Source organism: Meles meles, chromosome 10, assembly GCF_922984935.1.
Source record: "Meles meles chromosome 10, mMelMel3.1 paternal haplotype, whole genome shotgun sequence".
Classification (NCBI taxonomy): domain Eukaryota; kingdom Metazoa; phylum Chordata; class Mammalia; order Carnivora; family Mustelidae; genus Meles; species Meles meles.
Window position 1 is genome coordinate 94,557,697 of NC_060075.1, and position 27,448 is coordinate 94,585,144.

Here is a 27,448-nt window from a genome sequence, read left to right on the forward strand (position 1 = left end):
GTGAATTTTAACCTCTCTCGAGGCCAGGAAGTATCAGCAGCATGGCGTCACCCGTGCAGGGAGGCAAATTCAGTAAACAGATCACAATGCCGCTGGCATGTTGCCCCAGGACCAGCCTCCCCCACAGGTGCCACTGCCTACCTGCCAACCAGCCTCCCCCACCCGCAGGTAACCAAGCCCGAACATCTCCTGACCTGCGGTGAGGACGTGCTTCTGGTATGCACGCCAAACCATCTGATGAACTTGGGGTGGCAACAGGCATGGAACGGCAGAATCCCCTATGCCAGGGACGGTTCACTCCAGCAGGCTAACAAGGTCCCCGTGCCCCCAGATCGATGCTGGGGGGGGGGGTGATGTGCAGGGGGAGTGTGCATCCTTCACCCCACCACCTGCCTCTCTCACACCTCCACCCCTGCCTGAATACAGTGTCACAATGTGTACCAAGGAAAACCTATCTGGGGGCCCCATTTGTGCAGAGCAAACTGCAGGGCCTGGAAGGTCACACCACACAGAACATCCTTCTCCCTCCTGGGGACAGTGTGCTAGCTGTGTGTTGCGGCACTGATGGGGACATGGCAGGAGGATGTGTGCAGCACCCAGTGTCATCCCTCTCAAGGGCTGCCGGTGCTGGATGACAGTTGCCGTTACAACGGGCCATCCCCGCTATGGCTTCCAGGTGCATGAGGGGCCACAGCCCTGGCGCAGAGCTTTCTGGTGACCTTATCACTGAAGGTCTGTTGCCTGCACTTCTTCTCAGACAAAGGTAAGATGGCAAAGAAAGACAAACTTGTCGTGCACGTGTGATGGCCAAGGATCTCGCCTGGGGCCCCACGTGGGTCCCCACAAGCCCCACACCCAGCAAGCGGGACCAGCGTGACAGTCTCTGCTCTGCCAATGAGGAAGACACAGCACTTGAGGCTCCTGTGAGGGTGTTGGATGAAAGCTCGGCCCCCTTCCACTCTCGACCCCTTGTACGGACATCTCCCCGTAGTTCCTGGGTTATTCAAGATTGTCTGCTGACCACCAACCAGACTATATTTAAATTGATCTGTTGGAAGGTTTCTGTCTCTAGTTAATCCTATGTGACTGCGTCCCCCTCACCCCCACTTTGGTGGCTCCGACAGCAGTGGGGACACTTCCTCAGGGAGAAGAAATGTTAGCTAGGAAACTCTCAGCGGGGCCTGAATTACTCTGTCCGCTGGCGATGATGTCCATCTGGCGATGACCATGACTGCTGCCCCTGGTGCCCCATCAGCGGCAGGTTATATTTTTGAGTTGGGATTATATCTTGTACACCCTTAGACTTGATATCTGGTCGAGGAAGGGCCGCTGGGTCTGCGGTTGTCTTTGTCTTATCTTTTTGTTGTCTGTTGTGTTGTTTGCTGTGTTTAAAGAGATGGGGCAAGTAGGGAGTAAGGGACCTTTGACACCCCTAAGTCTTGCTCTCCAGTATTTCAAGGATTTTCAGGGTAAAGTCACCCAGTCAGGTGACAAGGTTTACCTGGGAAAACTAAAAACACTCTGCCAGTTAGAGTGGCCCACTTTCTCCACAGGGTGGCCGCCAGAAGAAACATTTGCCTTGGCTCAAATCGACTCTACCCAGAGTAATGTCTTTGATCTCCCTCGAGACCAAATACCATACATCATGACCCTCCTTAGGGCGTGGTATACACTCTACTTAAACAAGATGACCCCACTTGAAATAATGCTCGGGAATCCGCCCCCCCCCCCCCCGGCTCTACCATCAGCTACAAAAGGTTGCCCTAGCAGAAATATCTGATCAATCTGTACTCCAGTTACTGCAGGCACTACAGTCTGTCTTAAAAAGAGCCCATGCAGGGATCCAAATTGCCCATAGTGAGACAGAGATGGAGATGGATCCACATCCTTACCAACCTGGGGACTTGGTTTAAATACGCCGCCACCAAGTGGGAAACTTGAAACCTCGCTAAAAGGGACCATTTACTGTCATCTTGACCACCCCCACAGCAGTAAAAGTAGAAGGCATCAGGGCCTGGATTCACGCAGATCATGTCAAACGAGCCGAGAATGAGGACGCCCCCCAGAGATGAAAGCCGCTGCCAATGGGTCCCGCCAATCATGGACTAAAGGTAAGACTCAACAAACAATGAATTTGTTGAGTTCATTGTTGCTCCTATTGTTACCTGTTTATGTAAAAACTTCTGAGTCACCTCATCAGACAGAAAAGTATAGATAGAAAATTAAACAAATGAAATTAGTAAAAGTGAAAAAGGTTATACAAAGCAGTAAATAGCTAACTCATCAGCTGACTGTGTAATTTAATGCAACCATATGTCAACTGGCACCCATAACCCCCTTCATCGTGTACGCCCCTTATTACATATGTCCTAGTACAGGGGTCTATAACAGAATATGGGGGCGCTTCAAACTATTACTGTACACGATGGGGTTGTGAGACAATTGTCTCTGACTGGGAAACAAACCATAATCCCCATATAACTGTAATACCCACCAGAACAAAAAAAACTATGTAACACAAAAAAAATTTGTTGGAAATTTGGCTGTGAGGAACTTCCCCTCAACAGCGTCCCACCAATGTGGGAGATTTTGTACAAATATATCTATCACAATCATCAACCCCAAAGACCGTCTTTGGGAGTATGGCCGATCTTGGGGCCTCAAATATTATAAAGCTGGCACAGACAGAGGCGGGCAATTCACCATCCAAAAAATAAAAATTAGAGAACCACGCTGGTCTATAGGGCCAAACCCAGTTTAAAATCCTCCCAAGCCACCAAAACCAACCAGACCACCAGCCACCCCAACCCCAAAGGAGGCTGTCATAGAGGATTAAAAAAAAAATGTTGACAATGACAACAGCGCCACCAAAGTTTTACTCCCATTGGTAGATTCAATGTTTAGCTTTTTAAATACTTCAGACCCTAATATTACTTGAGACTGTTGGCTATGCTTAAACCCTCAGCCCCCATATTGTATTAAAATGCGGGCCAACCTTACCATAGGGACTCGGAAGGGACAGATTAGAAATAAAAGTTCTTATAATTCTTGTGAGTGGAAAAAGGTGCCTAGAATAACCGTAGGAAATATAAAAGAAAAGGGACTTTGCCTTGCGGGGGAAAAAAAAAAGGCAAGCTTCCCAATATAAAGACCTATATGAGACCTTAATAGTCTCACTAACTTCCTTAAGGCCCCCGCCAGGGCCTGGTTTCCTTGCAGTTCAGGGCTCACACCATGCCTTAATCTTGCTTTGTTCCAAAACTCTTCCTGGAACAAACTCTGTATAACTCCCCACATCCTTCCCCAAGTAGATTATTATGGAGAAAGCGAGAGATTCCAACATCTTACTGCAGGGATAGAATGGACAAAGCGTGTGGTTCCCATCCTAATTCCAGCACTAGTGGTGGCAGGGATAGCAGGGCCCACAGCAGTAGGAACCACAGCCTTAATAAAGGAGAAAGTAGATTTTGAGGCTCTTGAGTCCCAAGTAGACGCTGACCTACGCTATATACATAAAAATATAAACAAGCTAACTGATTCCTTAAGCTCTTTAGCTGAAGTAGTACTGCAAAATAAAAGAGGGCTTCACAGGGGCGCCTGGGTGGCTCAGTGGGTTAAAGCCTCTGTCTTCGGCTCGGGTCATGATCCCAGGGTCCTGGGATCGAGCCCCGCATCGGGCTCTCTCTCTGCTCAGGAGGGAGCTTGCTTCCCTTCCTCTCTCTCTCTGCCTGCCTCTCTGCCTACTTGTGATCTCTGCCTGTCAAATAAATAAATAAAATATTTTTTTAAAAAAAGAGGACTCGACATACTATTCCTAAAAAAAGGAGGGCTCTGCGTAGCCCTAAGAGAGAAATGCTGCTTCTGGGTAAATCACACCGGAGTCATTAAAAACAGTCTGGCAGCCATTAAAAAGAGACTAGATGAGTGCAAACAACAACGCAGGAACTCCCAGAGATGATATAAAAGTTTGTTCAACTGGTCTCCATGAATAACTTCCCTGATATCAGCAATTACAGGCCCGCTGGTTTTATTCTTACTGATGTTACTTTTTGACCCCTGCGTTATAAATGCCCTAATGTCATTTGTACAAAAGAGAATTGGGGTGGTAAAAATGTTAATCTTACAAGCTCAATATAACCCCTTACAACAGGAGGACATAAAACTGGCTAAAAATCAAGGATTTGACTAATCTCCAAAGAAAAGGGGGGAATGTAAGGGCCTACTTAGCCAGAGCAACCCCATCTCGGTAGAACAGCCATTTTGTTGTTTATGCAGTGAACTTAAATTGACCCTTCCCTCCCCCCACCCCAGAGGAACTTACTTAGAAACAAGTCTGGGAAACCAGTAAAATATGGCTGACCAGTCCCTGATAACAGAGCCCAGATGAAAGGATGAGTCAGGCCAGATGGAGGTGTCCAATCAGTAAAGCGCACATACTATCTCCCTAACCACCAAAGAATGTAAACCCTGCCTTTTGGGCGCCAAACTAGGGCTCCAATTCTGACCAAAGTGATAGGCTAGTTCAAATAGCTACTATAGGGTAAATTGTAATTCAATTGGCCACCCCTGTGTGACCTAGCATGACTATGCAACTTTCTCTGTGTGTTACAATCTCATTGGTCAGGCTCAACCACATGGCCTTTGCTCTATAAAAGCTGGTCTATGAGACTGGGCAGGGTCGCTCTCTCCATAAGAGATGGCCCTGGCCGGTCAGTTTGATTCTCAGTTCTGGCACGAAATAAAGCTTTCTTTGACCTTCACTTTGTATCAATCTCAATCCTTTGATCACGGACCCCATCAGAGTGCATTGCTGCCTGCCCCCAGGAAGACGACGGGCACCCCCAGGAAGGCAATGAGCGTCCCCAGGAAAGAGGGGCCAACAGGCAGACGGGCTCTGGTGACGGTGTGGAGGTCCCCCTGACCTCCTCTCTCAGGGGTCCTAGGGCTGTATGTGCTGAAGCCTGGGTCAGACACTGCTATTACTGAGGGGATTAAGGTGTTTGCTGCAACTCTGATTCCTCAAGAGGAATCATAGACACCAGCTGTGTCTATGTAGCATTTGGGTGACCAGGACAGAGTAGGCCCTGAAACCCTGCCTCTGGGCCCTCAACTCCCCTGCCTGTCTGCTTCCTGCACTCCCCTAAGAGCTTCAGCCGGGAGAACAAGACATTTCCCATGAAGGGCACCCAGAGGGGAATGGTCACTGCAGCAGCCTCAGTGTGAGCCGGGTTCCTACGTGCAACGCAAAGACGTCCAAAATGGCTTGGTAAACAGACCCCTTGAAAGTCAAATGAAAATACGTGCTCAGTGCACACCCATCACCCTGAGGTTTGCATTAAATGCCAGTGATCTTGAGGAAGAGAAAGCGCCCCACAGGCATTCATGTGTGACCTCCCCAGGGACAGATTTCCACACCCTTAAGCACCAAGCATTCTGACTGCAGTTCTGTCTTCATAAAACAAACAAAAATGGGTCAATCCCATGTGTTTTGTTTTGCTGTCCTTACACAGACTCCTGAACGTGTCATGGAGACCCACTGAGATCTGATCGGAGGCTCTCAGCTCCGACCCGTTTGAAGTTCTGCCCCAGCAAAACATATGACGGTTCTGATGATTTCCCACCATGCAAACAGAGCAAGAATTGCCCATCAAGCCTGTCACGGACCCGAACAGGTCGTAAATCCTTCATTTATGACCGAATAAACTGTGTGACTGAGCTCATTCATGTCCCGTGAAATCTCTGTGTTTACAAGGAGTGTGGCTCTGGAATGTGTCCTAATTCTAGGAGAGCATCCTCTCAGCAGCCCCCTGACTCACGCAGAACAGACGGGATATCAGATCACCCCTGAGGCCATCGGAACAGAGACACCTCCCTCTGCTGTGGACTCCCTGAGGAGTCTGGGGCCCACAAGGGCAGGAGGTCAGGCCAGCCCACTGCTCCCCACAAGAGCTCAGCCGCACGCTCTCAAAGCAATGTCTCTTTTTTTAAAAATCCAGTATGGTGGAGGATTGTGTCAGGAAATGCAGGGGGTAGCTGCTCGGAAGACAAAACCATGACAACTAAATTAGCCACCCATTTGTGACTGCTCCGTCGGCCAAATTCCTCTGGGGAAAAAGAAAGAAAATTCCATTGATGCTAAAACTCACGTTCTCTTGAAGGACGCTGTATGGCTTAATTCCTAACTGTTCATAAGCACGCCATGAGAGCCTCTGATGAAAAGAGTCACGGCCCGATTACCTGCTGTAGGAAACAGAGTATCCTAATGAATGCAAAAATGGGGAGGCCTGAGCGTCACGTGACGTGACGAGCAGCATTGGGTGGGGGGCATTCAAAGGATGGCATGTGAATGTGTCAGAGCAAAGCCCACTCCCCCGATTTCCTCAGAGGGAACACGGCAATGGGACAACAGTCAGGCTGCAAGGATGGCAGGAAAGAGAACAGGGGGCTCTGGGATCACCATCCCCCCATGAGCCCCTAGTCCAGGCAGGTCCCCCTTCACATTCACAGCAGCAGAGCAGCTGACTGTGGGGGGCCCAGAGAGGTCCCAGCAGCCCTTGTCCCTGGCTATGGTCTTCCTGAGTCACAGGTTAAAGGAGCAGTTCAGGACTCCCGTGTCAATTTCAATATGGCGCCTGTGACCCATCAGGGATCCCAGTGCCTCAGGAAGGATTGCTAACTGGACCCCACCACTTTGGCAGACAGTAAGGCCACCTTAGCTGGCTAATCCTGAGCCAGGGGCCCTGGACAGAAAAAAAAGGAAATTCCTAGAAGGAGCAATGCAGATGAACTGGCTGGATGGAAAATCAATGTAAAGATTAAGTGTTTATGTCTTTTCTTAGGGAAGTGACCTGAATCACAGCCTTTCTTCTTAAGCAAATTCTCAGGTGTTGATCTCCGCTCAAGTCATGATCTGGAGGGTGTGTCGGGCAGAGTCTGCTAGTCCCTCTCCCTCTGCTCCTCACCTCACTCATGTTCTCTTTCTCTCTAAAATAAGTAAATAAAATCTTTAAAAATAATAAAAATAAAGAAAATTTATGTACTGACTGCTGTCTTACTACCTTAAACATCAGGTAGATGCAGCAATCAGCTACATACAAAATCCCTGGCAGGAGCAATGAGGGTTCAGATAGTTCTATTTTTCCATAAAAATATTGAAAGCTCAAAGACTGCTGGGCAAAATGAGGAGGCAAGACAGACACCTTCTTTACAACCTCCAGGTACCTTAATATAGACCAAGGTCATTTTAATCATATCATCAAGTTGTCTAACATGGCTTCTATGACCAGATCTTGCACCAAATTTTCAAAAATGCTACAACTACTATATAGGAAGAATCATCGTCATTATTGTTATAATCTTCCATATTTTATACAATCCACATTTTACATCATAATATCCTAAACTGAAGTGAACTAATCTCTTCTCCAGCATTTACAAAGTCAAAAGAAATTCCAGGAAAGAATCTGAGATGTTGGCTTCATTTTTTTTTAAGATTTTATTTATTTATTTATTTATTTGAGAGAAGAAGAGAGACAGAGAGAAGACAAGTGGAGTGAGGGGCAGAGGGAGAAGCAGGCTCTCTTCTGAGCAGGGAGCCTGGTGCAGGGCTCAATCCAGGGACCCCAGGATCACGAGCCCAGCGGAAGGCAGACGCCCAACCGACTGAGCCACCAGATGCCCCTGGGATGCCAGCTTTCAACAGAAAATATGCACAGATAATCCTTCAGAAGGATATTGACAAACCATGCTGTCTGAATCCTGCCTTAGGAATAGGTATGAAAGCAGATGGTAAAATGAAGGAATATTTAATGAAATATGTATACAATCAAGAGTAGCAACAACCATAAGAAAGAACCTCATCAGTTGATTGCCATGCTCTTAAAAAATTAATTTAAATCTGCAAAGAATGATCTAACTATAGTAAATACATTTTATACTTACCACTTTACAATGGCTGCTTATGATAATCTAAGTTATTAATTTTTTAATTAAGTATAATGGAAATAAATTCACCTTAAACACTGGGATTTTCCCTTCTGATGCTTATAAACTTCCCAGTGCCACCACACTGACAGGACCAGAGGCCTGAATCATAAAGATATTCTGTATATGCAAATCAGAAACACAATACACAGGCCCCTTGGGATCCTTTAAACTAATTAAGGATGGTTCTTATTTGGTTTTTACAGTCTTTGGGCAACCATTGGAAAGTTTAGATGTTAAGCTGGCATTAGAGGAACCACCAGACCAAAATAGTAAATTTGATCTTTTAATTATTAATTGAAAACCGGCTTCAGTGAGAGGCTATTTTCACCAAGGACTGAAATTCATCATGACTGATGCTTCCTAACTACCTGGAGGAGAAAATTTCTGGACAGAAATGGTTCTTCATAGTAAAAGGTCATGAAGGTTGTCCTCAGCGGCATGATCTCTCCAGCCCCCAAACTCACCAAAATCCTTCACTGTGTCCTTACGGGGCCGCATCAGTCTATCTGATCACTTGTGGGATTCCTGCACTTGACTTTTGAGAACACGATAAAATTCAAGCTACACTTAAACTGTGATCTTAGAAATACTGAATAAAGGGAGGCAAATGCTCTGTTCCATCATAATAATCTTCAGAATTTACATTTACGTGGAACACAGTCAATTTAAAATTTTACTTTCTGGATGGATCATTCACCAAAAAAGTTGATCTCTTCCTTTCCAAGGTAGTGAAACATCTGTGTTTTCAGTGCATGCATTACTCTGTCTGCTGAACTACTGTTTGTGCAAAAGTGAAAGCAACTTCATCCATGACAGTCAAGGAGCAAGAATGAAGGAACGAACACCCACCCCCCAGAAAGAAGGCCTTTAGCTCCCTTCCCATGGGTACAAACACAATCTATTTTCAACAGGAGGCTTTGCCCCGGCTCCTCGCAGGCCAGGTCCTGGGATGGAGCTGTTTCCCCATCACTACCCCGTGGCAGCTTCCCATCTCACTGGCGCCAGCCAGAGGCTTGCTGGGTGTTCCCAGTGCCCATGATATTGGCTCATTCATTGTTGGTTTTTTCTTTTTTTTTTTTTTTGAGACTTTGATTATTTATTTGAGAGAGAGAGAGAGAGAAGAAAGAGCAAGAGCTGGGAGGAGAGGGAGAAGCAGTCTCTCCACCAAGCAGGGAGCCAGACGTGGGGCTCGATCCCAGGATCCCAAGATCACTGAGCCACCCAGGAGCCTCATGTTTGTTGTTTTAGTTACCCACGATGAGCACACTTGCTAATCGCCTGTATGTGGAGTTCACTAAAAAGGGATGACAATAATCTGGAGCCTCCAGTAATTCCCTTCTGATTTATGACCACTTGCTGACCATCAGCAGGGGTGGGAAACATCAGAACCAACAGAAAAGAAGAATGCTACAGATGCAGGAAACTGGAAATGATACATCACTGAACCTGCTTCTTCACTTCCACCCAACTGCAATATAATTACCCTTGGAGCCACAAGAATGAATATTAAGTAAGAATGGTCGTTATTCTCTCTGAGAAAGACCCGTGATAGGCTAACAGCAAGACAGCATCAGACTCACCATCTCTGCGATTAAGACTTGCGAACCCCGGGCCATGGCTGCTGGACAGTTCCGACGAGCTGCTGAAGGACTCTCGTGGCAACGTGGACGCCAGCGGGACATCACAGCGATCTGTGCGGAAAATCCAAATTCAGATTAACCCCCTGCTCCAGGCATTCCCGACTTCTGGCCTCCCTCCATTCCTGCTTCCTTCTTTCTCTCCCTCCTCTCCTCCCTCCTTTCCTTGCTTTTAGTTAACAGGCCAAGAAAATGCTAGAACTTATGGCAAATGTCAGTCTTGATCAGAAGTGTGTTAGTCGGTGGCAAAGAAAATAAAACCCCTGATTGGTTGCATTTCCCATCTTCCATGGTGTGCATACTCCCATCGTGGGCAATTCCCATGATGTCAGCGTGATGTCACCAACCATCACAAGGGTAAGAGGGTCACACATGTCACTTCATTATACAGCATTTCCACCGTGCAGATTAAGAGATTAAAATAACCTCAAGAGCATAGACAAGAGTGAGATGCCATGAAAGAGAGTAGTACGTGGTGAGTTTGGAGAGTTTACCTTGGTTTTAAACATGATTTACTTAACTGTAACTTTATACAACTTAATCTTTAGTAATGACTGTGTTTTAACAACTGGCTTAGAAAATTCATGAAAAGTGAATGAATGGCTCTTTCTGGCTGCTCTTTCTGGGCCAGCCCACTGCCCGTCAGTGGAGAACTATTAGAAGAATTTCCTTTAAAATCAGGAAGAAGACTTTAACAGGCATCACAGCTTCTGCTGAAAGCCATTCTCAAAGTCCTATCAGTACATAAGAGAACGTTTAAGAATTAAAAGCACAGAATTGGGAAAGGAAAAAAAAAAAAGCAACCACCATCACTTCCAAGTGATACAACTACAAAGGCAGAAAGTCCAAAAATCAGTAAGTGACTGGTTTAACAGCTCAACATCCCAAAACTGATTTCATCTTAAACTCTAGCTGGGGTTCGATGATAACTAGACTGGCAAATAACAACAAAACACACAAAGTAGCTAAGAATGAATCTTACAAAACTCTGCAAAACATTTATGGGAATTATTATAAAAACTATACTGAATGACTGAAAGAAAAACTGAGTAAAATACAGACTCCTGCGATCGCAGACAGGAAGACAGTATTTTTAAACTCTCAGTTGTCCCCAGTTTGAGCTAAAGACTCATTAGAAGTCCAATCAAAAGCCCAGGAGGGTTTTTCCTAGAAACTGAATCGGGGAACAATGACTTAGCCGTTCATAACATGGGGTACAGATATGATTTAAGGAGCCTGCGAAGAAACCACAGCATCTTCAGCAGTGCCCATGCTGTTTTGTTTGTTTGTTTGTTACCATCATAAGTTACAGACAGTCTTATAGCAATCTTCACAGATATCTAGAAGTATCATTTATGTTCCTCCTTACTTCTAAATAATCATATTCGACTCAGCACTACATTTTGTTATTTAATGAGCTAATAACAAAAGAGACATTATAATTTCTGATTTATGGATATCAGCCCTTCACTGTAACTGGCATATATATATATATAAATATAATGCATGTATAACCATTGCTATGAGAAGGGGACACAGACTTCAGCAAAGTTCCAAAGGGGTCTCTGGCACAGGAAGGCTCAGGAAGCCCCCACAAAGTGTTGGCCTATTACTGGGGTATGATTAGTACTTCAGAAAATTCCAGAAGAGGGGTGTTATCTACAGGTCATAGTCAATGGAGCTAACTTGAGTGCCAGCGTAGAAGGCTCTCAGGGTCTAGCACGTTGAACAGAACAGGCCTGCATTAGTCTCCCTGTACAGAGGGAGTCCTGGGAACCTCACCACCACCTTGAAATCACACCACAGACTGACAGCAAGAGAGGGCTATTCCCATTAATTGTGTGTCTAAGGAAGCCTGCTCTCTTCCCAGCCCTGGCCCCACATGGTTTTCTTTAGGGGTCTGTCCTGATGCTAGTCCCCTCTGCTCACACTGTTGTCATCTCACCACTGAAGCTAGCATAGATTTTGCAAGTGGACTTGGGTGGGACTGGCATTCACCAGCCTTGCTGACTCTTGGTGTCACTCACCCTTCTCTACACCTTGGTTCTCTCCTCAGTTCAATGGGGAATCACACGACTAGACAGTGATGATATCACAAAATTATGCAATGGGGAGCCAATCCCCACAACTGTACAGTGGGCCGTTACACAATGTTACAATGGAACTCACACAGCAACATGGTAGGGAGCACAATGGGGACTCACGCACTGAGAGGACTGCCGAGGGTTGAAAGTATTTGCTTTTATTATTCTCACTCTGGTAAGACAAGTCAACACGTATTAAGTTCCTTCAAAAGATGTTATAAGGACATGTTCCCCATATAGAGATGTAAAAGGCAGTGTTCAATGTTCCAAACCATATTGTCATTTTTTATTCTTTCTTCAAAAAAGGCATATGAAGCTTAGTCTTTAAAAAGAAAAAAAAAAGAAGAAGAAGAAGTAATAGCTTTTGTGCTGTAATCTTTCTTTGGAAGAACCACTTATAAAATTTATTTTTAAGTGACAATTTTTTTATAACCCTAACTTAGAGGCTTCAAAACCATTGTTCCATTTTACTCCAATGTAGTAGAAGTTGAGGACTTGTGTGGTCGAAAACAAGTGGTCACATCCTTGTAAGGAACCTGGAGAGGAGAGGTTCAGGATTTGGACAGTGTTTTCCAGGCATTCAGTGTGTTTCTAACTGAATTTAATCCAGGTAGGGTGAAGCCTATAGAGCCATCCCAAACCTCCATTAACTACCGTTTTCAACCTGAAATGTTTAGATTTTCTACTATGACTCCTGAAGCAAAAATTGTCAAGACCCAATTTAATTTTCTTTTTTCTTCGCATCATTATAAAACATGTGAATCCCACTAAATGAGTATCAGAATAATCTGATAAACATTATTTCTTTTTTTATTTAATTTTATTTTTAATTTCTTTTCAGCATAACAGAATTCATTGTTTTTGCACCACACCCAGTGCTCCATGCAATACGTGCCCTCATTATTTCTATCCAAAAAAAAAAAAAAAAGACGATTCCTGAAATGTTTCAAAGGTACAAGAATTATTCACAAAGTATGGATTTCAACAAGTGAGATGGCAAAACAATTTTAAAAAACTACTATTTATCAGTTAGAGGGAAAAGCAAGTTGAGTACAAATAATAAGCTTATGAGAATTAACATATGAAAATAGACAGAGACTATTGCAGTTAAGTAAGCTAAAGCAATTTTATTTCCCTTCATTGTATTAATGAGAGTGAGTCCATGGAATAGTCTTAATTTTGAGATGCACTCATCCTTCAATGGTTCAAATGTTCTCCAAGTGAGGTTCTCAGATAGGCTTAAGAATGCTAAAGGAAAAGTGGCGGTCCATTGTCATGGGTTTTAGAGAAAAAAAAAACACACCACAATTGTTCATGATTTATGTATGACTCAGTATCAGAGTGCTAGAGACATCCTTATGTGCGTTCTGATATAATAAATCCATATTTACTCAAACCTTGTCTCACTAGGTGCACCTGTTACAATGCCATTTTAATCAGAAGCCTATTGTACGTCTTACCAGCAGAATAGCCTTAGACTGAGATTATAAAACAATATTCCAGCTTCTATTTTTTAAAATTATATATATATTTTCCAGGTGAAATCTTAGAAATTTGGAACTTCCCACAGCTGGAGAAAACAGAGCTAGCTTAGCCTTCCCACTCTAGGTGAGCTGATCTGGGGGTTTTCTAGGTTCTTGATTTCCTTCTAAAGTTACCTAAATCTACCCTTCCCCACAGACAGAAAACAAGCCCAGACAGACTCCGTCAGTTAGCCAAGCCTGTCCATAATACATTTATTCTGGTTTCTTCGAAACTTCAAATTCAGTTTGTACTCAATTATGTATAAGTGGTATCTTTTCAGGATGCCTTATCTTCTGGATGAGATTAAAAATTCCTCAGCACAGAAAATTCATGTTTGTTTGTTGCTTGTTTTTCATCCTTCAGCATATCACAATGGACTCCAGTCCCTGGAATGGAACAGAGAGTATGACCTAAATTCCCCTCCACTTCCAATCCTCCCACGGGGGCAGCAGAAATCAAGGCCTAGACCCACACAGGGGTGCCCTGTTGCCACTGGATTGGCAAGAACATCTGGACTCAGAAGAGCCTGAAGATACCTGGGAATCTCTCTCCATTAGGTGGAATGAGGCCTGGATCTAGACTGCTGCTCCAATATTCCCCAGTCCCTGGTGGCCCATCAAGGCCACTGAGAACTTTGTGAACATCTGGGGCCCCCACGCCTCCCCCACCACGAGGTGTGTGCTTAAAGAGTCCCAATCCCTACGTGTTCTGAACCATGCTGTCAGCACTTTGGATGGCGTACTGACCTTGGCCAGCGTTCAGGGACACTGGCCAGTCTCCAATGCTCAGGTGCACACATCTGTGCACATGTGTGTGATGGAAATGCCCCCCTAGAAGTGACAGGACATTCTGTAAACATGGCATACACGGTGCTCTAGGGACCCGTGCCTAATTCTACAAGCCCATCTCAGCCACTCCCACCCTCACTTGCCCCTGAAAATGAAAATGTGTGCTGCTGTGTGCTCATACCGGCCATTACCCCCATGTGGGACTATAATTGGCCACCAACTGGGCATCCCATGAATTTGAACAACTGTGAGACTCAGTTGCTTAGTTTCATCATCCTCAAACCCAGCCTTTTAGGAGCCCAGCTGAAGGAAAGCAGAGGTGATTTCAGATCTCTTGTCTGTTCCAATAAGTTGTGCATGCTCATAATAGAATACAATCATCTCTCTGTGAGAACCAAGTCAGAAAGGGCAAATTACACCAAGTTCCTGACTAATTTATTTATCTAACCCATGCAGAGAGTACTTGCCTACCCATTAGCAGAGTCCGAAGTTAAGCACTCTTGTTTTTACTTCTAGGCTTGCTTTCCTATCATAACCTATGTTGTGAATGATTTCAAAGGTTTGGTTTATGTTCACTGCATTAAATGAGAGCTATTTAATGATTAGCTCTAGATCCAGATGTTGCCTGTAAAATTATTCGTCAGCATTGAAGGGTTCACTTTTTTTTGTAAGTCAAAAGGTAACATTACAAAAACAATTTACCATTAATTTTAGTGGGATGATATAGCAAATTAATACTCATTAATTGCAACTATCATTAAGTATAAATTTGAGATAATTATTGTTCTTATAATTAAATAATACCTCATGTTCCCTCCAGCTGAGTGAACTCATACTGACAGTGTTTCCTTTTTTAGATCAAAGCATTTGTAATATGTCTTACATATTTTTGAGAAAATTCTAAATGACAAAATAATATATTCCAAATGCTGAATCCAAATGGTAGAGAAGATGTAACTGGGCAAATATTTGTTAATAAAAAGTGCTTCCTAACTAATGATCTGGCTTTGATCTTCCAGAAAATCTGAAACTGAAAAGAACAAAATCACTTTTGAAAAAGTCTTCTTGTTAGAGTACCAATCAATAAAATTGAAAACAGGAAATCAAAGGACAAAATCAATCAAATCAAAATCATTTACCAACCTTTGAAAAGGTCAGTAAAAGATTCTTGCCAGGCTAGCTTAAAAAGTGAGAGAGAGAGAGAGAGAGTTAGTTCACAAATTCCTAATAACAGAAATCAAAGAACATCAGTACAGATCCCGCAGACATTAAATGGGTAATGAAGAAATAATATGGACAGCTCCACACCTACAAATTTGATAATCTAATTTGATAATCAAATATGGACTAATCCCTAAGAGAAACAATCTGCCAAATTCACACAAGAAGGAAGACAATCTGTATAGGCCTATATCTATTAAAGAATCTGAAACTATAATTAATTACTTTCCAAAAGAGAAAGCACCATGTTCAAATGGCTTCAGTGACAATTCTACCAAATATTTAAGGAACAAATGTTACCAATTCTCTACAAATACTTTCAGAAGCTAGAAGCAGAGGGAATACTTTCTAATTCATTTTATGACAACTGAATTACCCTAATACTAGAAGTAGTCATAGATATTACAAGAAACCCATAGACCAATATCTCTCATACACATAGAAGCAAAGTCCTCAACAAAGTATTAGCAAATTGAATCCAACAATGTACAAAGAGAGCAGGTGTAATTCATCCCCGGTATGCAAGGCCAATTCAACATTCAAAAAACAATTAATGTAATTGCCCACATCAACAAGCTAAAGACGAAAACCACACAATCATATAAAGAGATGCAGAAGAAAGTATTTGACAAAATGCAAAAGCTGTTTGTTGTAAACACTCTTAAACAAGGAACAGAGGGGAACTCTCCCATCTTGAAAAAGAATATCTATCAAAAACCTTAAGTTAAATCATACCTAAAGGTAAGAAACTTGACACTTTCCCACTGAGATGGGGAGCAAGACAAGGTTGTTCCCTCTCCCCCTTTTCAATATCCGACCAGATGTCTTAATTAATGCAATTGACAGGAATAGGAAATAAAAGGGATACAGAATGGGAAGGAAGAAATCTTTGTTCACAAATGGCATGATCATCTATGTAGAAAATCCAAAAGAACTGACCAAAAACCTGGAACTAACAAGTGATTATAGCAGCACACAGGATATAAGGTTAATATACAAAAGTTGACCCCTTCTTATATACCAGCAATGACAGGTTGAATTTGAAATTAGAAATACAACACCATGGGGCGCCTGGATGGCTCAGTGGGTTAAAGCCTCTGCCTTCGGCTCAGGTCATGATCTCAGGGTCCTGGGATCGAGCCTCGCATCAGGCTCTCTGCTCAGCAGGGAGCCTGCTTCCCCCCTCTCTGCCTGCTTCTCAGCCTACTTGTGATCTCTGTTTGTCAAATAAATAAATAAAATCTTTAAAACACACACACACACACAAACACACACACACCCCACCATTTACATGAGCATCCAAAAGTACGAAATACTTGGACATACATCTAACAAAATGTGGACACAATCTGTATGAGGGGAGCTACAAAACACTGATGCATAAAATCAAAGAACTGCATAAATGGAGAGACAGTCCACGTTCAAGGACAGGAACATTCAATACTGTCAAGAGGTCAGTTCTTCCAATTTCATCTATAATTCCAGGCAAATCCATAAAAATCCCAGCAAGTTATTTTGTGGGTATCAACAAACTGATTCTAAAGTTTACGTGGAGAGAAAAACTACTCAGAACAGCCAACAGAATATTGAAGTTGGAGGACTAACACCAGCTAGCTCAAGACCTATTACAGAGCTGTGGCAGTGAAGACAATGTGGTATTGGCAGAAGAACGGACAAATGGGTCAATGGAACAGAATAAAGCCCAGAAGCTGCCCCACACAGTAGAGCCAACCGATCTTTGATAAAGGAGTGAAGGCATCCAATGGAGCAAAGACAGGCTTTTCGACAAATGGCGTGGGGACAACTGGGCATCCACGTGCGACCTCAAGAGTCTAGACACAGACTCTCACCTTTCACAAAAATTGACTCAGATAGATCACAGATGTAACTGTAAAGTACAAAACAAAAAATAAAATAAAATAATATTCCCAAAAGATGACACAGGAAAAAATCCAGATGACCTGTGTTTGCAAATGATTTCTAGATGCAACACCAAAGGCATGATATGAAAGAAAGGATTGACTCGCTGGTGTTGATGAAAGAATTTAAATGAAAAGACAAGTCACAGACAGGGAGAAAATATTTGCAAAACATACATCTGCAAAGAACTGCTCTCCAAAATATAAAAAGAACTCTTGAACTCAATAATTAAAAAGAAAACAAAAACTCCATTTAAACATTGGTCCAAAGACTTCCTGGCACGTCAACAGAGAAGATATGCAGATGTCAAATAAGCAGATGACAAGAGACCTGACTTCACCTGTCATCAGGGAAATGGAAATTAAAACAATGGGATACCACCACACACCTATCAGCATGGCCGACACCTGGAACTGGGCCGACATAAAATGCCGGCATGGACGGAGGGCAGCAGGAACCCTCACCCATTGGTGGTAGGAGTGCAAAACGGTACGGTCTTTTTGGAAGACAATTTGGCAGGTTCTTAGAAAACTAAGTATACTCCCTCCATGCATTCCAACCCCTGCACTCCTTGGTATTTACCCAAAGGAGTTGAAAACTTACGTCCACACAGTAACACACACACACTGTTTCTAGCAGCTTTACTCGCGGATGGCCAAAGCCTGAAATCAAAGAAAGTGTCCTTTACTCAGCGAATGTCTAAAGAAACAGTAGCACAACCAGATAAGGGGATCTTTTCAGCACTAAAGAGAAGTGAGCTATCAGGCCATGAAAAGTCATGAAGGAAGCTTAAGTGCATATTAGTAAGTGAAAGAAGCCAATTTGAAGAGGCTACACACTTGGAAAAAGCTCAATTATAGAGACAGCAAAAAGATCAGTAGCTGTCAGAGTTTTAAGAGGTAGACAGGAATGAATGGGGGGGAGGGGTGGAGCTCCAGGGACTCTTAGGGCAGCGAAGCTACTCTGTAGGACACTGTCATGGTAGATATAGGTCTTTATACATTTGGCAAGTCCCATAGAGTGTACAACACCCAGAGTGACCCCTCACATAAATCATGAGCTGTGAGTGATAACGGGTTCATCAGTTTGAATGAAGGAAGCCTCTGGGGTGACTGCTGGTAATAGGAGAGGCCGTGCATGTGTGGGGAGAGGGGGAATATGGGAAATCCCTATACCTTGCATAATTTCGCTGAGAACCTAAAATTGCTCTAAAAATAATGCCTCCTAAAAAGCAAAGGCTTTCTTTTTATCAACGACTGAGAATTTACTTAAGAATAAAGAATGTGATCCAAAAACTTCCCTGCGACAAGACACGAACAGTTCATCTTTACACTTACTTTTTCCAGCTCTACATCAAGAAGACTCTGAAATTTTGCTCTAGTGCTTGGCCGAAAAATTCAAATCTATTCCTTCTTGGTTTTAAAATCATGCAAAACTGTGTGACTTCCCAACCTCAGAGGAACCACAGACCTGGGGGAGAACTGTTCCATGTTTCTCACAGGTTGCCCTCCTTCCTCACACTAAAGATCCAAGAATTTGCACCTGTTTGAAAGACAGAATTTTAATGATCCCAATTATTATCCACTAAGTTCCCCAAAAAACATATATTCAGCAAAAGGCACAGACACCCAATGGTGACTGTGGCTTCAGCATTACAATCGGCACCTCTTTTAATGACTCATCCTGCTTCTCATGGAGGATCCGCAGGTTTTGTAAAGAACCAATATTTATGTTTATTTCCTCAGCTTCTAGCCCACTGCCCGGCAAGGGGCAGGCATCTGATAAACATGCTGAATTCAACTGGGCCACGAGGTGGAAAACGACTTTCTGAAATCTTCACATCTAAGTTATATTTCATCTCGACACATGTTGAGCTTATGCCGCCCAAACAGCCAAGTTAGTCCTGATAGGAAAAGCCTGCAGGCTTCACTTTCGGGCACAGCAGCTCTACGGTCCACCTGCTGTCATGGGAGCAGCTGGGCACCCGTGCTGTGCTCTGTGGGTGGAGTTTAAACCAGGGCTGGCGAGTCAGCAGATAAGAAACACTTCAACCGCAGGAATCCGGAACCCTCTCCTGCTCCTACTCAGAAGGCTGCACTTGAGAAAGTCCGCTGTCAACTCACATTGGCATTGATGTGGCCCTAAACCTTGAGTTTAAAAAGAATTTAACTAGTCGTAGCTCGCTAACTAGAAACCTGACTTGCTGACCTGTAAATCTGAACTATCCATTTCGAGGGCCAGAGTCTAATATCCCACAGACTCTACTCACATTGTTAAAATGGCCACAGAACAATGGAATGCGCCTGTTTTTAATATTTGTTCAGACATTGTTCCCACGCCTTACCAAAATACTGTAATTCTCATAAAATCACGTAGCTCCATTCCATAGATGGTGCTCCTCCGTAAGCTGATTCACGGAGCAAGAGTTAATAAATATTTCTTGGAGGAAGACATAATTTATTTTGAAACTTTTGGACAAATATTTTAAGTTTCTCAATTTGTGCCACCAAAAATTTGTAAACAAGGTTATTTCATTCCCTCTCTACTATCTGAGGGTAAGACGATCGAAAACGACAGGACAAAGTTTTTAAAAATTTAGGAGGACAACACACACAAAACAGATAATCATATCAAAAAGTGGGCAAAAGATATGAACAGACACTTTTCCAATGAAGACATACAAATGACTATCAGACACATGAAAAAATGTTTATCATCACTAGCCATCAGGGAGATTCAAATTAAAACCACATTGAGATACCACCTGACACCAGTTAGAATGGCCAAAATTAGCAAGACAGGAAACAACATGTGTTGGAGAGGATGTGGAGAAAGGGGAACCCTCTTCCACTGTTGGTGGGAATGCAACTTAGTGCAGCCACTTTGGAGAACAGTGTGGAGATTCCTTAAGAAATTAAGAATAGAGCTTCCCTATGACCCTGCTATTGCACTACTGGGTATTTACCCCAAAGATACAGATGTAGTGAAAAGAAGGGCCATCTGTACCCCAATGTTTATTGCAGCAATGGCCACAGTCGCCAAACTGTGGAAAGAACCAAGATGCCCTTCAACGGACGAATGGATAAGGAAGATGTGGACCATATACACTATGGAGTATTATGCCTCCATCAGAAAGGATGAATACCCAACTTTTGTAGCAACATGGACGGGACTGGAAGAGATTATGCTGAGCAAAATAAGTCAAGCAGAGAGAGTCAAGTATCATATGGTTTCACTTATTTGTGGAGCATAACAAATAACATGGAGGACATGGGGAGATGGAGAGGAGAAGGGAGTTGAGGGAAACTGGAAGGGGAGATGAACCATGAGAGACTATGGACTCTGAAAAACAACCTGAGGGTTTTGAAGGGTCAGGGGTGGGAGGTTGGGGGAACCAGGTGGTGGGTAATAGGGAGGGCACGTTTTGCATGGAGCACTGGGTGTTGTGCAAAAACAATGAATACTGTTACGCTGAAAAAAATAAATAAAATGGAAAAAAAATAGGAGGACACATGAAAGGATTTAGATGTTCATTTATATTTTAAGGAATGTTTCTCCTGCAAGTCCACATGACAAATCTTAACCAAAAAAAGCCAACAACACCCTATCCTATTTGATCCATAAATATTATCACCAATAGTTGAATTTTTAGGACGAGGCTTAGGTGACTCGAGAACTTACTATCTTGGAAAGAATATTTAGTATTCGGGCCATTTTCACTGGAAAGAATTTAAAACAACAAGTACAAAATAACTAACATATTCCCAAGCTAAAAACTCACCGCTTCATGAGAATGAGAAACAGAATACACGCCATTGCAGAGAAATACGTATTTGTGCTTTAAATAATCAACTGGGAGGCTCAAAATCTGGTGTGACCATCGATGAAAGTCTGGTCACAAGCTCTGTTTTGTAATTTGGATCCACCTGCCTTTTGCTCTCTCTCCTGCCTCCCTCCCATCCTCCCCTTCTTCCTTGTCTCCCTCCCTTCCTCCCTCTCTCCCTTCTTCTTTCCTCTGACAGAGTCAACAAGGACAGTTGTTCAAAAGAGTCTGCAGTTGGTGGCAGCAGGTACAATCAATCCAGTCCAAGCACAAATATTTTTACATGACCCTTCCACAAAATACCATTTTTCCCCATTTTGTTGGAGGGAGAAAAACACAAGGCAGTAATTTCTTTGTAGGGAAATGTGTACAAGATACATGGGGTGGGGAGGAAAGTTTTTATATTATGGGATTTGATATATTATGGAATTTAGATGATTCTGAAAGTTTCAGTACAATCCACTCACAGTTAAGTATTTTCTGGAACAGCCCACTAAGGTCCTGGTACACGACAGCATTGCTATTTAATGTAACGTTTATCTAAAAATTATTTGAATTTAAATAGTAACAGTTCACTAAAAACTTGGGTCTATGCCCAAAAAATTTCCATAAAACAATCGTTTCGTTTAATGGTTCATGTTTATTCAAAACTAGAGGCCACTGCTGTTACACAAGTGGAAAATCCAATCATTTTTAGGAAGCATGTGTGTGTGAGTATGTGTGTGTGTGTGTGTGTGTGTGTGTGTGCGCATCAAGCAAATACAAACTTAGATCACCATTGAATAAAACAATATGTTTAGGGTCGCCTGGGTGGCTCAGTGGGTTAAAGCCGCTGCCTTCGGCTCAGGTCATGATCCCAGGGTCCTGGGATCGAGCCCCACATCGGGCTCTCTGCTCTGCGGGGAGCCTGCTTCCTCTTCTCTCTCTGCCTGCCTCTCTGCCTAGTTGTGATTTCTCTCTGTCAAATAAATAAAATATTTAAAAAAAAAAAAAACAGTATGTTTTCCAGTATCTCATTAGACACACTTACAAAGGTAATATATCTATTTGGTGTTATTTCCAAGGGTGCAACTAAACATTTCTTTTCAAAGTTCACCCAAAGAGGGTGGTGTTTTTTCACTCCTCTACTAACCTTTCGAGCCATGCTGAGATACAGCACTCGTGTCAAAGACACGGGGAAATGCTAAAATGTTCGGCAGCTAGTAGAGATTTAAAATTCACAGCATGTGTTGAAACACACCATGTATATATACTGCTTTTTCTTTTATATATCTTTCGATCTGCATCATCTAGGTATTATATAAGACCACAGAACTTAAAGTTAGTTTATAAAAGATATAAATCTGCTAACCTCAGGGAACTCCAGATTCTAACAGAAAAATGCATGATAAAATCCAATGTTTTGTTCTGTTTTAAAATATGAGAAATAGCTCAAGATTTCAGACACCCGTAGAAAAATGCCTCCGTGATTTATCAGCAGTAATTGTTGAAACTTAATAACGTCGCAAGTATACGAGTAAAGTGCTACGAGCACGAATTAAATTGTGCCACCCAAATCCACCCACGGTGCCAACAGCCACACTTAGGATTATCGCTGTAACCCTAACAGCAGTCCATAAGAAAAAGAGATCAGATGAAAACCCACACATTTAAATGATTCCATTCACCTGCTTTCAAGCGTAAACACATTTTCTTTGTTTAATCATGAATATTTTCAATATCAGATAAGAGACAAATGAATGAATAAACATAAAATCATATTAAAACATGAAACAGAAAACATTTTTTCCTAAAGAGGAAAAAATTTCACGATGTTGAAGAGCATGCAAAATATCCCATTTAATTCATTTTTTGCTGATTACCCTTCTATTTTTAACACAATGCTTACTCTCAAGTTTTGAATAATGCCTCGAGGGAAATTTTACTTATTTCCCAAAGACCATTAGCAAAAGTTTACTCTCCCTTGTCATTCTCCCCACTCATGACTGTAAATTGCCAATGAAGAAGTTATTTTCCCTCATAACTTGTATTTATTTCCACTTTTCCTTTTGCTTCTGATCTTACTGCTCTAATGAAGTCAAACCAGCTCTCATTTCATTATAGCAAATCAGCTTACACCATTATCTTTGGTGACCAAAACTGGGACCATGTTTCCCTGTTTTCCCCACTTCCGCAATCTTCAGTCAACAATTCCCATTACTGTATTCCATTTATTTAACTCCATACAACAAGAGCTTCTGTAACCGAAACATATTATTCCTCTTCAGTTTTAGGAAATTTTCTTCTACTTTTAAGTTGATAATTCTTTCAAATTTATTGAAATTGGGTTTGATTTTTGGTTTTTCTTTTTTTGGTCAAGTAAAAAATGTAATATTCTTTACTTTTTAAAGATTTTACTTATTTATTTGACAAAGAGAAAGATCACCAATGGGCAGAGAGGCAGGCACAGAGAGAGAGGATGAAGCAATCTCCCTCCTGAGTAGAGAGCCTGATGCGGGGCTTGATCCCAGGACCCTGGAATCATGACCTGAGCCAAAAGCAGAGGCTTTAACCCACTAAGCAACCCAGGGTCCCCGAAATGTAAATATTCTATATATAGTTGAAAGCCTGGATAATATTGTCCAATATATTCTATACCCAAAATACAAAAGCTGGAAATAATTTCTTCAAGTCTCTTTATTGTTATCACTTCATTACAGTTTATTTTATGTACTTGTTTGCCTATTTTATCCAAAGCTTTCTTTTTTTTTTCTTTCCCTCTCTTCTTGCTTTCTTTTGAATACTCTGAAATCTGTCCCCCACCTAGTCCATTTTTTTTTTATTCTATTGGTTTGGAAGGTATACTTCCTTTTACAATTCTTCTTGTGGGCTTCCTTAAAATCTTATACTACACTCTGGTTTACAATTTAACAAAGCCTACAATCAAACAGATTTTAATAACCTCCACAAAATAATGCAAGGATCATAAAATGCCTTATTCTGATCATTCCTTTCCATGTTGACTTTCCATTGCTCACGTAGATTTGTCTTTCTTTTCATTACACAAACTGCACGCTGATGTTGTACATACAGCTTTATTGTTGCTCAAATGTGTGATCAGATTTGCACACTATACTAGATTTTCACATCTCATACTGCCCTCTGTAATTATTTCCTTTCTTGCTAAACTTACCCATCAACATTTCTTTAAAGAAGATTTGTTGGTCTTTCATACTTTTGGATTTTATTTTTTCTATGAATGGCTTTATCTCACCTTCATTCTTGAACCATAAAGCAATAAGTCTATAGTTCCTGGTTGGCAATTATTCCCTCTCACAAACTTGAGTTCACATCCCTGCTTTTATTGTTTGTCATTTGTCTCTCAGACCACTCTTACCCGCTTCTCTCTATTCTGGTGTTCAATAGTTCCAACATAAAGTGTTGCGTGGTGATTTCTTTATTTTTGTATTACTAGGGATTTGAAGGTCTTCCTGAATCTAAAGATTGGTGACTTTTCAATTCTGGGCAATTTCTATAGATGGTCTCTATGGATTACCTTTCTATATAAACACTTGTTTCTTCTTTCCACATCTCCTTCTTCCAGAACTCCTACCTTACACAGAGATCTTGTTGTGTTCTTCTCCCTGCCCCTTGGCCCGGTTTTCATATTTCCTGCCTCTCTGTCTCCCTATGGAACATGCTAGTTTTTTATTCCACCACTGTCTTCTAATTTGCTGTCTCTCTCAACCTGTGTCTAATCTGCCATGTCAGCAGCCACTGAATTCCTTATGCCAATGATAAAGAATTTCATTTCAACACTGTTCTTTCTCAATTCTGCTCAATCATTTTGATCATCCTTATTCTTTCCATTCTCCCCATCTTTTATTTCCTTACACCTATACAACAAATTGTACATTATAAATTGATTCAATATCTACATTTATTTTTATCTGTGCAGTTTCTCATTTCTTCTGATTCTCCCTCATGGTGCTTTGTTTCTTCTATATGTTTTGTTCTTATTTTTATTGTAGGTATATGTTTTCTGGACATGGACCCATGAGCCTAGATTATTGCAGAAGCAAAACACATTCAACAGGAAGACAAGACATGAGGAGACAGAAATGGAAACAGGTGTGTGTGTGTGTGTGTGTGTGTGTGTGTGTGTGAAAACCCTGGTGAGAATGTCAGTGCAGTGAGGTGTCTGTAGTTCAGGGTCAGTTAAAGGAGATGAAAGCAGTGAGTGGAGAAGGGACCTTTCAAGGAATGTGTGTGTGATATGAGAAAATACATGAAAGTTTTACCAGGGAAAGTAAGATCATCTTTAGAAGATTACTCTGGCAGTAGAATAAACTGAATTAGGAGGAGGTAAGCTGGCAACAGGGAAACCATGGAGACAACTATCGCACATCAGTTCCAGAGACATTGAGGGCTTGAACAAGTGGTGGAATAATTAATGTGGTGGAACAAATTGAAGAGAGAGTGCTAATCCTAATCTTTCAGAATCAAGCCGGAATGTTCCCTCTCTAGGGGTCCACACCAGTGTCTTCATACCCACTATAACTGAGACTGCATCCCAAAGTACATACAGATACGTCTGGCTTGGAGACTAACACTCATTTAACAATCACAAAGGTCAAACCCTCTGTATTGATGGCCAGATACTATGTATCCTAGAAGACTTCTGAAAAAAATAGCCAGATCAAAAGTAGTATCAGTTGGATTATACAATCCAATACCAAATAAATAGGTAAATAATGTGATTAAAAATGGGCAGAAGACATTTTTCCAAAGAAGACATCCAGATGGCCAACAGACACATGAAAAGATGCTCAAGGTCACTCGGCATCAGGGAAACACAAATCAAAACCACAGTGAAATATCACCTCACACCGGTCAGAACCATTAAACTCAAAAAGACAAGAAAGAGCAAGTGTTTGTGAGGATGTAGAGAAAAAGGAAACCTCATGCATTGTTGGTGGGAATGTAAATTGATGCATCCACTGTGCAAACAGTACAAGGTTACTCCACAAAAAAAACTAAAAATAGAAGTGTCTGGGTGGCTCAGGTGGTTTAACATCTGACTTGTGGTTTTGATCTCCCGGGTTCTGAGATGGAACTCCACGTCAGGCTCCATGCTCACCACAGAATCTGCTTGCAGATCCTCTCCCTCCCTTTCCCCCTATTTGGGTTCTCTTTCTTTCTTTCTCTAAAATAAATAAATAAATTTATTTATTCTTTTTTAAAAATAAAAAATAGAAATACCATATGATCCAGTAATCCTATTACTAGATATTTAGTTAAAGAAAATCAAAACATTAATTTAAAAAGATATATGTACCCCCCCCAAGTTTATTCCAGCATTAGTTACAAAAACCAAAATATGGGAGCAACCTTCCTGTCCATCAATAGATGAATGGATAAAGAAGAGGTGATACGTATGTGTGATGTGTATATATATATATAACGGAATATCACTCAACCATAAAAAAGAATAAGATCGTGGGGCGCCTGGGTGGCTCAGTGGTTAAAGCCTCTGCCTTCAGCTCAGGTCATGATCTCAGGGTCCTGAGATCGAGCCCCGCATCGGGCTCTCTGCTTGGCAGGGAGCCTGCTTCCCCCCTCTCTCTCTGCCTGCTTCTCTGCCTACTTGTGATCTTTGTCTGTCAAATAAATAAATAAATAAAATAAAATAAAATAAAATAAAAGAATAAGATCGTGCCATTTGCAATAGCACAGATGAGCCTAGAAGATATTATGCTAAGTGAAATAAGCCAGACAGAAAAGACAAATGCCATATTATTTCATTTTCTAGGTGGAATCTAAAAAACAAAATGAACAAAGGCAGAAAGACCCATGAATACAAAGAACAAATTGGTGGTGGCCAGAGGGGAGGGGCAAAAAATTGGAGCCAGGCAGGGGGGGTAGAGGCTTCCAGTTCCAGAATGAGTAAGTTATGGGATGAAGGGCACAGCCTGGGAGTAGTCAGTGGCATTGTCTGGTGACAGACAATGGGTTGTCTGGTGACAGATGGCAGCCCCCATCCCTGTAAGCACAGCATGAAGGAGAGAGCTAGCCAGTCACTAGCCAGTCACTATGCTGTACATGGGTACAGACCACACCTCAATTAACCCCCCCCCCACCTCTCTGAAAGTATGGTCAGTGCCTTGAGGACCCTTGTTGAGCTTTAGTTCTGTGCTACTTGAAAGGACGCTGTCGGAGTCAGCACCTTGGAAACGGTGCCCCCACTACATCATTCTGAAAACAGGGTCAGAAACAGTCTTCATTTGAAAGTAGAGATATTCTCTAGGCACCATCAAGCTCTTGAGTCCATGAGTCATAAACATTTTCAATAACAGTAACAGGTTTTGTTGACTGGGAAGATCCCCCAGCCCAGACCAGGGGAGTCAAGCCTGAGACCTCACAGGAGCTTGCTCCTGGCCTGCCGGGTTCCTAGCCACAAGTCCACAGCTGCCATGCCAGAGACAG

At 42.2% G+C, this 27,448-nt stretch overlaps 1 protein-coding gene across 4 annotated transcripts in view; it reads right to left on the minus strand.

Moving 5' to 3' along the window:
* The window catches only part of LOC123952300 (contactin-associated protein-like 3), a 210,634-nt gene that overhangs the window by 175,000 nt on the left and 8,186 nt on the right, over positions 1 to 27,448 (minus strand). For 3 of the 4 annotated variants that reach the window (XM_046021655.1, XM_046021654.1, XM_046021657.1), the window contains exon 2: positions 9,567 to 9,677. In XM_046021655.1, the coding sequence (XP_045877611.1) occupies positions 9,567 to 9,677 (111 nt within the window). Of the gene's footprint in view, positions 1 to 6,146; positions 6,196 to 9,566; positions 9,678 to 27,448 lie in introns of those variants that run through there. The other variant, XM_046021656.1, reaches the window with a different exon arrangement.